Here is a 14,410-nt window from a genome sequence, read left to right on the forward strand (position 1 = left end):
GATCTGCCGCAGATTTATCTCTGTGTGTGACAGGGCCTTAATTGTTAGCGGCTAGAGTCCACCTCTTTACAATAAGTACCGTGAATATAATTCTGCGATCACATCTTATCTATGGGTATAGATAATGCACCAGACATCATAGTACTAACCAGTGTAAGTATTCCTGAGGAGCAGCTCTTGAACATTACAGACCTCCCAGTCCATATACATTACCAGCAATCTCCTACCTTACCACTGCACATCCACCATTTGTACTCATACCTACAGAAAGCAAAGGAGAAACATGAAAATAAAGCAAAAAAATGATGTATGAAGAGGAAACGTGACAGCAAGAAGGTAGTGATCACAAACCTTGAAAATTTACTGGGCCCTTCTCCATCTTCATCATCAAACTCCATCCTACAGAAGATAAGGAACGGGTGAGCTGGACATTAGGTCGACAGAAAATTAATTAGAAAACTATAAAAGTAATACGACTGAATTAACGGGAATTTAAGTTATTCGTAGTTCATTTTGGATGACTCTCTAGCCCCCGCTTTACCCTCAGATAGCTGCTGGCCGATAAATGGTTTCACTGACATTGATCTCTTCAGACAGCCCCACAGGGGCTCATTGACAGCCCATGTACTCCAGGCCGGCCACACTTCTCCTGACCTGGACTCAACAGTATATACGAGGCTACAGAGTTCAGGTGAAGAGAACAGTGACCAGTCCGGACCTAACACTCTGTGCTCGGACTGTGAATTATATGAAAGGGCCTTAAGCCTCATTCAGACATCCAGTTTTCACATCCTTGCTCAATATGTGTTCAAAAGAACCCATACTCATTATAGTCTATACGCCTGGTCACATGAATGTGTTTTATTTTGCGAGTGAGTGTCCACAAAAAAAAACAACAAATTCTTGTCCAATGAAATAAATTAGTCTGTGAAAAAAAAGGGAGCGTATACAGATGCCATCCACGTGTCAGAGTTCTATCCAATCCAATTTTTTTTACTGCTTAATAGATAGCAGTTTTAAATTATTTTTTTGCATATGAGAAAAACGGACCAAAAATAGATAAAAGTTCAGATCCAGAGAATTAGAAACAAGGCACTCTCAAATGGTGATACAAACGAAGAATTTATTCCATATGTCTTAAAGCAACATGTGACGTTTCGTCACATGTTGCTTTAAGACATATGGAATAAATTCTTCGTTTGTGTCTTAAAGCAACATGTGACGTTTCGTCACATGTTGCTTTAAGACTTATGGAATAAATTCTTCGTTTGTATCACTATTTGAGAGTGCCTTGTTTCTAATTCTCTGGTCATATGGTGTGGAAACCTACAAGTGCACCTCAACATCTCCTACACTGTGGCTGTGCCTTATCTTGCTAAAAGTTCAGATCCAGCACACTGATGATACATGGTCCGGATTTTTTTTTAAAACCGGACATCTCACTGAGGCCATAAATCGAGTCCAATGGGCTGTTCAGTGATTGCAGTGGTCATGCTGGATCCACCAGAGCAGGAAACTCTTTTTAGGGACTTTGTTATGCATTTTATAATAACTTTTTTAAACCTCATGTATTTTTTTTTGTATAGTGGCCGTAATATACATAGATCAAGGCTTGTAAATAGAAGGTGCTACAACAGGCATTAACGTACTAGAAAAGTGTCTGCATGTGAACTGCACCTTGGGCTATTGTGGCGTGTCTTTTTTTTCTATTTTTGTCGGGTTTTTAGTGTCTTAAACCAACATGAAACGTTTTTTTCAGGCAGATTTCACCTGGAAGCCAGCTGAAAAAGATACCAAAAGAATGACTATATTTACTACAATGTCAGAACGACTGCATGTGTTCCGCCCTTTTCCACTTCTTTTAACCACTGCATGCTTCAAAAGCTGTGAAGAAGCTAAAATAAGTCACCTGGTGAAAGACACCACTGTCTTACATGTGAAATATACAAAAAAAAGGCGTCAAAGAAGATGCCTCCACCATGTGTTAGAGTGTGTGGTGTGCTTTGGATCATGAGCTGTTCCAAGGCTTCTCCACACTTTATTATTGCCGTCGTTCTGGTACCGGTTAATCTTAAGGCTGCTTTACACGCTACGATTTTTCTGACGATATGTCGTCGGGGGTCACGGTTTTCACGACGCACTTCCGTCATCGTTAGCGACGTCGTTGCGTGTGACACCTACGTGCGACTCCGAACGATTGCAAATAGGGTGAAAATCGTTGATCGTTGACACGTTCAGTTTCAAAATATTGTTCGTTGTTTGGAACGCAGCAGACATATTGCTACGTTTGACACCCTGCCAACGACGAACACCATCCACACGACCGCCTTGGTCAAACAATATATCGCTGAACGATGTAGCGTCGTTTGTGAGATGTGTACGTGTGACCGCTACTAAACGACCTATGAGCGATCTCGGCAAATCGTAACAACGATCTGGGCATGTCAATTTGCTAACGAGATCGCTAGCGATATCGTTGTGTGTAAAGCAGCCTTTAGTTTCATCAGTCCAAATAATGTTTTTCCAGAACTGGGTGGCTTCTTCAGATGCATTTTGGCAAATACGATTATGGTCTTTCTGGCTGATTAATGGCTTGCATCTTGAGGTGAACCCTCTATATTTGCTCTCATGAAGTCTTCTCTTTATAATAGACCTTCTTCCTTGAGTACATTTTTTACTTGGGTAGATGTTGTGAAGGAGTTTTTCTTCACGATCGAAGGGATTCTGTGATTATCCAAAACTGTTGTCTTCCATGTACGTCCAGGTCTTTTTGAGTTCCCAATCTCACTGGTATGTTTTGCCTTTTTTTCTTCGCTAAATGTACCAAACTGTTGATTTTGCCACTCTGAACATTTCTGCTCTCTCTCTGATGGTTTTTTTTTTTCAGCATAATGACGGTTTGTTTCTATTCCATAAGATCTCAGTTGACCACATGTTGTGTGTCTACAGCAACAGCTTGCAAATGCCACCTGGAATCAGCTCCAGACCTTTTACCTGCTTTACTAATGATGAAAAAAACAAGGAAATAGAACATGCAGAGCATTAAAAAGCTTTGAGACAATTATCTAATTACTTTTGGTTCCTTGAAAAAGAGGCAGCTACATATTAAAAAGCTGTAATTAATAAACCCTTACTCCAATTAGGATGTGAATTAACTTCAAATTGAAGCTGAGAGTCTGCACTAAACAGCTATAATGACAACACGTGTGTCAATGTCCAGATATTTTTGAATCTAGCTGTATGTCCAAATGTAGAGCCAATGCCATAGCCAACACTAAAGACCTGTTAGTGCCAGATGACATCACGTTGCACATAATATGACATATGACTATTTAGCACATAGACATGACATTTTAGTGCAGAGGGGAGCATGTCTTTGCGCCGCGAGGTATAACTTTTCCCACCGCCCTGGTCCAGGAAACAGGAAGCGCAGAGGAGATGTGAGGCATGGGCCTGCTCTATACAAACACACGCCTCTCTTCATACTGATAACCGGATGATTTTTCACTCACACGGAAGGGAGGGGACATTGGTATTCCCAGATGAATCTTTCAAAGGTAGAAGTGTTTGACAGCTCACATCCTCCTCAGCCACCACCGGCGTGGCAATGTTCTGTTCCTCTGTGAAGTCGCAGGATGATCCTCCCTCGTTGTAAGACACAAATCTGTTCTTCCTTCTGATAAGCTCACGTGATATCAAACTCATCGTTAGGCCACAGGCTTTCTCCTCAATACTTTAGCTGTATATATGGATTTTTTCTTCCTTCCGGGAATACAGTAATACCAGGCCATAATACCAAAGTCATTTTATACTCTCTTCTGGACCTTTCTATTTAGCAATTTCTTAGTGACATCTATGGGATGACAAAATATTTGGCCACCAGCTTGGCTTACTTACAAGTTGTCCCTTAACGGAGATCAGCATAATGTAGGGGCAGAGATCCTGATTCCAGCAATGTGTCACTTACTGGTCTGCTTTGTGTAGTTGTGATAATATTACTGTTTAATCAGCAGAAGATCATCATTACAGGATTTTTTGTCGTGCTGCCAAGTAATCCAGCATATTCATGACCTCTGTATAATTGCTAGATCTGCAGCAGAGAAAACATTGATTTTATGAAAATGACAGCAAACAGCTCAGTAAGTGACATATCACTGGAATCAGGGTCTCAGTCCCTAGATTATGCTGCTCTCAGATGGGGGAGCAAAAACTTGGTTACAGATTCCCTTTAATGGCAAATCTGCCTAATTACCAGCGATGCAAGGGTACTCTCATACCGCCACCATGGCTCAGCAGCACCAGGTATCACCACCCCCACACAAGTGTAATGAAATCACTATTTTATGTCATCTTCTCATTTCTAAAGTGGTTCCACAGCGCTGATGTTATGCTTTACAGTACAGACTCTCATGAACAAGACTATTCTCTAATCCTGTTATGAGCCAATTAAAGGCCCGTTCAGTAAAGCAGATAATTGGGAATGAGCATTCGCTAGCACGTGTGTTCACCCTTTATCAGTTTGAGTAAAGGCCACGTCTCACTAAGCGACATCGCTAGCGAAATCGCTGCTGAGTCACGGTTTTTGTGACGCAACAGCGATTTTGCTAGCGATGTTGCTGTGTGTGACATCCAGCAACGACCTGGCCCCTGCTGTGAGGTCGCCGGTCGTTGCTGAGTGCCCTGGACCATTTTTTGGTTGTTGCTCTCCCGCTGTAAAGCACACATCGCTGTGTTTGACAGGGAGAGAGCAACGATCTAAATGTGCAGGGAGCAGGGAGCCGGCTTCTGCGGATGCTGGTAACCAAGGTACACATCGGGTAACCAAGCAAAGCGCTTTGCTTGGTTACCCGATATTTACCTTGGTTACCAGCGTCCACAGCTTCTAGAAGCCGGCTCCCTGCACACGTAGCCAAGGTACACATTGGGTAACTATAAGCAAAGTGCTTTGCTTAGTAACCCGATGTGTACTATGGTTACCAAGCACAGCGTCGTTACACAGGTTGCTGATGGCTCATCTCTGATCACTGTGGAGATCTGCCTGACTGACAGCTCACCAGCGACCATGTAGCGACGCTCCAGCGATCCCTGCCAGCTCAGATCGCTGGTGGTATCGCTGGAGCGTCACTAAGTGTGACAGTACCTTTAGTATGCTGGAAATCAGCCGATGCCCGGGCGCAACGCTCATTCATCGAATGATTGAATCCCTGAAGCTGATAATATAAATCAACATCCTCAGAATGAAATCTATGTGCACGGAACGATCATATTTCTGGTCAGACTGTCTAACCAGGCTATTAACGGACAGCCGATCATCTTGTATGTGGCCAATTGGCAATCGCTTAACAGCCTCAATAGGTAGAACAATAACAGGATGACACACACATAAAAAAACAAAATATAACATTAAGATGGTTCTCCAGGTGCTGATGTCCAGTGGGTTTAAACCCTGGGCAATCGCGGCAGGTAGCCTTACATTTTCCTGGAATATGGCCCAGAGAAACAAAAAGGTGACCATGTATTACCATGCCTTGTCTGTCATCTTGTCGCTATGTGTTACAAATATTGTATGTGCAGGCCTAGGACAGGACATGGGCTCAGACTGGATGTCAATGAGAAATATTAGTCACTGGAAACACGTCAAGGTCTTAAAAATGGCAGAAATGTAACACACAAAAGGGGACATGTTCATAAAGAGTTTAGGAGCCGCTCATTGCAGCCAACACATTGGATTGCTTTCATTTTCATATCCTGCCCTGGAAAATGAGAGCTGAAATCAGTTTTCCATCGCACCAGTGACATATTAATCTGTGCACCAGTGACAGGCATTGTCTTTTCTGATTACAAAACGATGAAACTTTATCTACAGAAAACTTATATAATTTCTATTAACCTTACATGGTTCATTGTAGGGTAGAAAAGGTTGATGGCTCCCGCGTTATGGTATGACACTGCCATCTACTGATGACAATCAGACACTGCACAACTCGGAATCTGTAATATTAATTGCCTCAACTCAAAGCTTTCAAAATAAAGCTTTTTTCAAGGACAAAAATGTCCAAAATGCACTTGGTACACATTAGTATATTTATCACCTGGCTTTCATAATGTAGACTATATTCACAAGCTGCGGGAATGGTCAGCGTTTTAGTATGGATTTCATGCCTAAATCCTGAAAGAATCCAATAGCATTCATCCTGCATGGATGTGAAAGGGTTAATCAGCGTTCACATACACTGTGTAGAATTTTTAGGCAAATGAGTATTGTGATCACATGATACTTTTTATACATGTTGTCCTACTCCAAGCTGTACAGGCTTGAGAGCCAACTACCAATTAAGTAAATCAGGTGATGTGCATCTCTGTAATGAGGAGGGGTGTGGTGTAACGACATCAAAACCCTATATAAGGTGTGCTTAATTATTAGGCAACTTCCTTTCCTTTGGCAAAATGGGTCAGAAGAGAGATTTGACGGGCTCTGAAAAGTCCAAAATTGTGAGATGTCTTGCAGAGGGATGCAGAGGTCTTGAAATTGCCAAACTTTTGAAGCGTGATCACCGAACAATCAAGCGTTTCATGGCAAATATCCAACAGGGTCGTAAGAAGCGAGTTGGGCAAAAAGGCGCAAAATAATTGCCCATGAATTGAGGAAAATCAAGCGTGAAGCTGCCAAGATGCCATTTGCCACCAGTTTGGCCATATTTCAGAGCTGCAACGTTACTGGAGTATCAAAAAGCACAAGGTGTGCCATACTCGGGGACATGGCCAAGGTAAGGAAGGCTGAAAAACGACCACCTTTGAACAAGAAACATAAGATAAAACGTCAAGACTGGACCAAGAAATATCTTAAGACTTATTTTTCAAAGGTTTTATGGACTGATGAAATGAGAGTGACTCTTGATGGGCCAGATGGATGGGCCAGAGGCTGGATCAGTAAAGGGCAGAGAGCTCCACTCCGACTCAGACGCCAGCAAGGTGGAGGTGGGTACTGGTATGGGCTGGTATCATCAAAGATGAACTTGTGAGACCTTTTTGGGTTGAGGATGAAGTGAAGCTCAACTCCCAGACCTACTGCCAGTTTCTGGAAGACAACTTCTTCAAGCAGTGGTACAGGAAGAAGTCGGTATCGTTCAAGAAAAACATGATTTTCATGCAGGACAATGCTCCATCACATGCATCCAACTACTCCCCAGCGTGGCTGGCCAGTAAAGGTCTAAAAGATAAAAAAAAATGACATGGCCCCCTTGTTCACCTGATCTGAACCCCATAGAGAACCTGTGGTTCCTCAAAATGTGAGATCTACAGGGAGGGAAAACAGTACACCTCTCGAAACAGTGTCTGGGAGGCTGTGGTGGCTGCTGCACGTAATGTTGATTGTAAACAGATCAAGCAACTGACAGAATCTATGGATGGTAGGCTGCTGAGTGTCCTCATAAAGAAAGGTGGCTATATTGGTCACTAATTTTTGGGGGTTTTGTTTTTGCATGTCAGAAATGTTTATTTCTAATTTTGTGCAGTTATATTGGTTTACCTGGTGAAAATAAACAAGTGAGATGGGAATATATTTGGTTTTTATTAAGTTGCCTAATAATTCTGCACAGTAATAGCTACACAAACAAATCTAAAAAAAAACAAACACTTCAACTTCCAAAAATATTAAGCTTTGATATTTGAGCCTTTTGGGTTGATTGAGAACATAGTTGTTGATGAATAATAAACAAAAACCTCTAAAATACAACTTGCCTAATAATTCTGCACACGGGGTATATGGTATGTTCCAGAAAGAATGGAAAAAAGATGTCTGCACTAAGAGGACAGCGTCATTACATTACTATGTAGCTGCTTCACATGCGGATCTGCACGCTCTGCCACAATGGAAATCCAAACAGCAGCGGAGGATATCTGCAGCAGAAATTCTCTAAAATCCATGGAGAATGTACCTAATGAGGAATCAGACAGCATGAACGTATCCTAACACAGCAATGATGGATCCAGATCCAAAAGGATCTCAGTACTGTAAATCGCACTGACTTATAGCGTTAGTCAGGTGCCTAGGACTTACATAGGGAGACTAGCTCTGCATACCACAGTTATACTATCAAACAGCAGTGGAACCCCGATAGGAAGAAGAAACTTTCCATATATCAATTACCATTTCAAACACAAAGTAATATTGAAACTTGATCATTGGTAGGACATATTATAGGTGGAATTATTATTAAAATAACACAAAATTAGTCAAAAAAATGACGTCTTTTTTAATTCAGTGCCAGGGCTGAGTAACCTCCAATTTAGGCTCTGTGCCCACATGTGCGTATTGCATGCAGTTACGCTGCCTTCTGCACCGCAGCGTAACTACGTGCGTCCTGCGTCCCCTGCACAGTCTATGAAGATTGTGCATGAGACGTGCGCACGTGGCGTATTAGAACGCAGTGATTCGGCTGCTGCCCGAAACGTGCGTTCTAAGAAGTGACATGTCACTTATTCCGTGCGCTTTACATGATGTCTATAGGGAGAGGCAGCATGCAGAGCGCATGAATTCTGCAGACACCAGGTGCTTCAGAACGAAGCTTTTCAGCTGCGCTCTGAAGCGGACCTTTTGTGTGGTGCAGAGCGCACATGTGTGCACATAGCCTTACTGCTCTCTTCAGAAGACATTACCTGTATGATGCTGCCCTCTGGTGGCAGAATCACTACATTACACTGGCCTAACATGGACTGGTACTACCACATGCAGAATATTTTTACACAAGTGTGACTGAATGTGCTGGATGATTGAAACACATACCGGCTGCCCGGATAACCTCCAGGTTTACTACAAAGTAAAACAGTAAAATTACTTCATTTAGTGTAAACAGGACCTGGTATGTATTAAATATTCCTGCACACAGACCCAAAAAATACTATGAATTTTTTCAGCTCAGCCTTCTGGTCTTATGAAATTAACTTAATTTCACTATTATGGTTATATTTTGCCACTAGATGTAATAAACTATGATAAACCTACTGGGAGTCTTTTGTAGTCCTAAGTCCATCTACTTTATAATCATAGGCTATGACTGTGCCTCTGTCTCCCACATACTTTACACTGCAGGATAATGAGCTCACCAGAACTTAGAGCACGGATAGACTGATTCTGTACTATATGAAACTGAAAAACGTGAAAGTGGCAATGATCATACACACAGAAAAGTATAATAGGGTATTCCCATCTCATATTCACTGCATATCCGCAGGAAAGGTCTTGAATGTGTATGGAAGATGTGGATTCCAGAGATGAGACCTGCATGTATATGTCAGGGTCCGGGCCCCATAAGGTGCTGGTCTCCATCTCTGCACTGATGGCGGTGGGCATTAGTGCCCTGACCTCGAGAATATGGACTTCCCACTGGTGGGATTCACATTGCGGATATCCTATAAATGTATGAGATGGGAATACCTCTTTTAGGTTTGGAACATATTTGACGTTAATCTTTTTGTTAGAGAAAGAGGAAAACCACGAGCATCGATTGTACTTGCCACAAAAAGAGGCATTTCATGGATACCATGTTCTGACCCCACTTACACATATGCTATGGGATTGTAAACTAAATTGTAGCTGTAATTTCAGGAGAACTTGCAGCAGAATATCTGTTTCTGCCGCTAGGGCAGCCCGGAGAGCCCGACCACACCCGGACATCGCCTTTAGTCCTGGCAGACGGGTGCGTCATTCTGGGAGGACTCATGACAGAGCCCCCAAAGGACCATATTTGCATATCTATGGATATTAATATTATTGGGCTCCATTAAAAAAACACTTGGAAGCCTCCTGAGGAACCCAATTATCCCAGGGGGAAACGCATCGAGGTGGCTATGTTCGAAATAAGACGGTTTTTGAAAGGGCAAACTACAACAAGGGATAACAGCATCTCTAATATCAATGAATGCAGCTCGTTTATTGGAGTGATATCCCCAGATGTCCTTCTGTATTTCATCTTTATGGAGAAATTGGTGGTCTAAGATATAGACTCGTTTCTAGATGGTTTTTTGGCCCTATGCTACCAGAAGCTTTAAATGATGGGCCATATTCTATCCATGTGACTGCTATTCACCTATACACTTTCCTGGAACTAAAAATTGTCTCTGAAAGATTTCCTGTATGTTAGTACCATGACATCTCTCAAGGCATTACATATCCTTTAAAGGGAACCTGTGACCAGATTTGGGGCCTATAATCTGCGGCCACCACCACTGGGCTCTTATATACAGCATTCTAACATGCTGTATATAAGAGCCCAAGCCGCTGTATAGAACATAAAAATCACTTTATAATACTCACCTAGAAGGTCGCTCCGGTGCAGACTGGTCAGATGGGTGTCTTTGTTCTCCGGGACCAGCACCTCCTCTTTCGGTCATCTTTGTTCTCCTTCTTCTGAAGCCGTCGTGCATAACACATCCTACGTCATGCACACAGGCCGGTATTGAGGTCCTGCGCAGACGCACTACGATACTTTGATCTGCCCTGAGCAGGGCAGATCAAAGTGCGCCTGCGCAGGACCACAGTACCGGCCCCAAATCTGGTGACAGGTTCCCATTAAGGATCACTAAGCCATTGATATAATATTCTGGTGGTAATTAATGAACCCACGACTTAGTTTAGTGACGCCCAGGTTCCTACAAGTGGACTAAATGGGAAGTGAATAATATGTCACTGGTCAATTGACACTTGATTCACTTCCTGTAAGGACGGACGGTTGCTACATCACCCCCATCCTTTTTGCCCCAATATCACAGCTCATCAGGACTATCTCCTAGGTGTATTATGTATACATAGGGCCATTAAAGGGTAAAGGCCGTTTTACACGCTGCGATATCGTGACCGATATCGCTAGCGTGGGTATCCGCCCCCATCGGTTGTGCAACACGGGCAAATCGCTGCCCGTGGCGCACAACATCGCCCACACCCGTCACACTACTTACCTGCCCTGCGACGTCGCTGTGACCGGAAAACCGCCTCCTTTCTAAGGAGTGTTCAGTGTCACAGCGACGTTACAGCTGCGTCACTGAACCACCGCCCAATAGAAGTGGAGGGGCGGAGATGAGAAGGACGAACATCCCGCCCACCTCCGTCCTTCCGCATTGCGGCCGGGAGGCAGGTAAGGAGAGGTTCCTCGTTCCTGCGGTGTCACACGTACTGATGTGTGCTGCCGCAGGAATGAGGAACAACATTGTTACTGCTGCAGCAACGATATTACAGAATGGACCACCATGTCACCGATGAGCGATTTTGCACGTTTTTGCAACGATGCAAAATCGCTCAAAGGTGTCACACGCAACGGCATCGCTAAAGGGACCGGATGTGCGTCACAAATTCCGTGACCCCAACGAGATCGCCTGAGCGATGTCGCAGCGTGTAAAGCGGCCTTTAGAATAGGGAAAGCCACCGAGGAGCTGAAAATAACATTAGGGTCCTCTCGGCTGGTAGCAGGACCCACTTGACAGGAGATAACAGGGAGAGAATGATAGATGGATAATTCTTTTTGTGTCTACTAACATCTTTTAATATCTGTGAAATGGATACCTTATATGAGCACCTTGTAAACATCACTTGGGTGTATGTGTTTATAATTTTAATATTTATTATTAAGTTATATTTTATATTTGGAGTAAAACAAACCCTTTTCTGAGTACTTCTGATGACTCCAAGATATTTATCATATTGATTATAGTTGTTTATATTAATGTATACTATCAATTTATATAAAAAGTAAATAAAATGGAGGTTAATCTGTAAGTACTTGTGGTAGATGTGAATATTCCCTCAGGACCTTTACCCATCACTGTATTTTGTTTTTATTTTGTTTGAGAATCCAGAAGTGGATGCTATCCAGTGTATGAGCAGTGTTACTGACGGATCCTGAGCCGGGGCTGAAACGGCTGCAGGACAGGGAGAGCGGACTGACATAAATTAGCCAGCAAGAAGCAATATGGCAGGTGGAGGGTAACTCACAGAGATGCTATGCCATAACAGCAAGCTGCCGGTGACTGACAGGGTCCATCTGTGCGGATGAGGCAGTCACACATCGCACGTCACAATACTTGGCACATTACCAGCAAAGATCAACCAGATATGCGAGCGGGATGAGCAGGCTCACCACTGACCGATAGTCAGGGGGCAAATGGGCCAGGAAAGTTACTCCCGTCACTGGATGGACTATGTATAAAAGCTAATATATGTACACTACAGGGCCGTGACCATTATATAGACTACAGTGACTAATGTATGTGATCTCTACTGCGGCAACTACTGTGCATGTACACTGCGGCGGCAACTACTGTGCATGTACACTGCAGCGGCAACTACTGTGCATGTACATTGCTACAACTACTGTGCATGTACACTGCTACAACAACTACTGTGCATGTACACTGCTACAACAACTACTGTGCATGTACACTGCAGCGGCAACTACTGTGCATGTACATTGCTACAACAACTACTGTGCATGTACACTGCTACAACAACTACTGTGCATGTACACTGCTGCGGCAACTACTGTGCATGTACACTGCAGCGGCAACTACTGTGCATGTACACTGCAGCGGCAACTACTGTGCATGTACATTGCTGCGGCAACTACTGTGCATGTACATTTCTGCGGCAACTACTGTGCATGCACACTGCTGTGGCAACTACTGTGCATGTACACTGCTGCAGCTGAGGCAACTACTGTGCATGTACACTGCTGCGGCAACTACTGTGCATGTACACTGCTGCGGGTGAGACATCTACTGTTCATTTCTTATCTTTTTAAATTCTCATTTTCATATATTTATTTCTGATTTTAGCATACTTCTCTCTATATGCCATGATTATCACGGTTTTGGATTTACTCCCTGTGACGCCTGAAAGAACCTGAACATGAATGTTCCAACATGGCGGGAAACCATCCTCACATCATCTGAGGTATTCACCAGCCGTCTATATATTATGCTATTCTTTTATGTTTGTTGCTTTTCACATCCTCTGGCTATGACACTTTAGGCCCTGTGCGCACTTGCCGGTTTTTCCCGCGGATTTCTTGCGGTTTTGCTGCATGTTTCGCTGCAGAAAATGTTCATAACATCTCTGCAGTGATTCACCAGCAAAACCTATGGGAAAAAAAAAATGCCGTGCGCACTATTCGGATTTTGACAGCTGCATGTTTTGCTGCGGGATTCCCGCAGCAAAAACAATTGCATGTCACTTCTTTTCCGCACATCGCTGCGGGATTTCACTCCATTGACTGTCATGGAATCGTGAAATCCCGCAGGGAATAACGCAGGCAGCAAATTCTGTGCGGTTCAGTGCTTTTTCCTGCGTTATTCCCTCTGGTATTTCGCGGTTTACCTGCGGTAATGTACATCGCTGCCTGCGGTTTGCAGGGAAGTGATGTCCTTATGACAGGAAGAGGAAGCCGTGCAGAGAGTAAACACACACAGATCACAGACACAGAATACACACACATCACACTCACACACAGACATATAGAATACACATACAAATCAAACGGACATATAGAAAAAAAAAAACACGTGTGCTCCGCTGTATTTTTACCGTCCAGCCGAGGTAAACACACAACGGCGGCCCGGTATTCTCAGGCTGGGGAGGGCGAGGGCCAGGGTTAATGCCCTCCCTCCCGCAGCCGAGAATATCAGCCCGCAGCTGCCCCGGGACTGTCGCATCCACTATGCGGCAGTCCCGGAGTGTCCCCGGCTCTTCCAGATGCCGTGATGCGGTGGCTATCCAGGTAATAATGAGTTAAATGACAGCGGATCGACGCCATTTAAGTCCAGGCTTGATCATGGCAGTGTCTATGTGACAGCTGACATGATCAACTCGTAAGTAAAGTGAAAAAAAACACACTGAAAAATCCTTTATTTTAAATAAAACACAAAAAAGCCCCTGGTTTACCCCTTTATTAACCCCCCCCCCCACCCAAAACACACAGCTCCGGCGTAATCGACGTCCTCCGATGCTTGCATTCAGCCGCGACTGACACACAACGCTGAATGCAGCCTCGCAGCGAGACAGCAGTGGTAACCACAGGGCATTTCCCACGGCTGGTAATGTGAACACACTACCGCTCGGGAGAAATGCAGCGTGTGCTCACAAGGACTCTATCTATCTATCTATTCTTCTATATATTCTTCTAGCTATTCTATCTGTCTATTTATCTATTTATCTGTCTCCTATCTATCTCAGAAGAAAATTACTTTTTTTTTTTTTCAACATGCTTTATTGCATTGAATGCATTAAAGCACATGTACCAACTCGCATGCGTCAAAACCGTGGCAATACCGCGAACAATACCACAGCAAACCGCATGCGGTTTTCGGGTGCAGTTTGCCGCGTTTTTTTACCGCGGGTGTGGTAATCTTTCAGACCCTGCGG

The 14,410-nt window shown here is 43.6% G+C and overlaps 1 protein-coding gene across 2 annotated transcripts in view; it reads right to left on the bottom strand.

Moving 5' to 3' along the window:
• ARNT2 (aryl hydrocarbon receptor nuclear translocator 2) overlaps positions 1-14,410 on the bottom strand; it is a 213,045-nt gene that overhangs the window by 167,411 nt on the left and 31,224 nt on the right. For both annotated transcript variants that reach the window (XM_075345922.1, XM_075345923.1), the window contains one exon: positions 352-399. In XM_075345922.1, the coding sequence (XP_075202037.1) occupies positions 352-399 (48 nt within the window). The remainder of the gene's footprint in view (positions 1-351; positions 400-14,410) is intronic.

This window comes from Anomaloglossus baeobatrachus, chromosome 4, assembly GCF_048569485.1.
Source record: "Anomaloglossus baeobatrachus isolate aAnoBae1 chromosome 4, aAnoBae1.hap1, whole genome shotgun sequence".
NCBI classification, from domain to species: Eukaryota; Metazoa; Chordata; class Amphibia; order Anura; family Aromobatidae; genus Anomaloglossus; species Anomaloglossus baeobatrachus.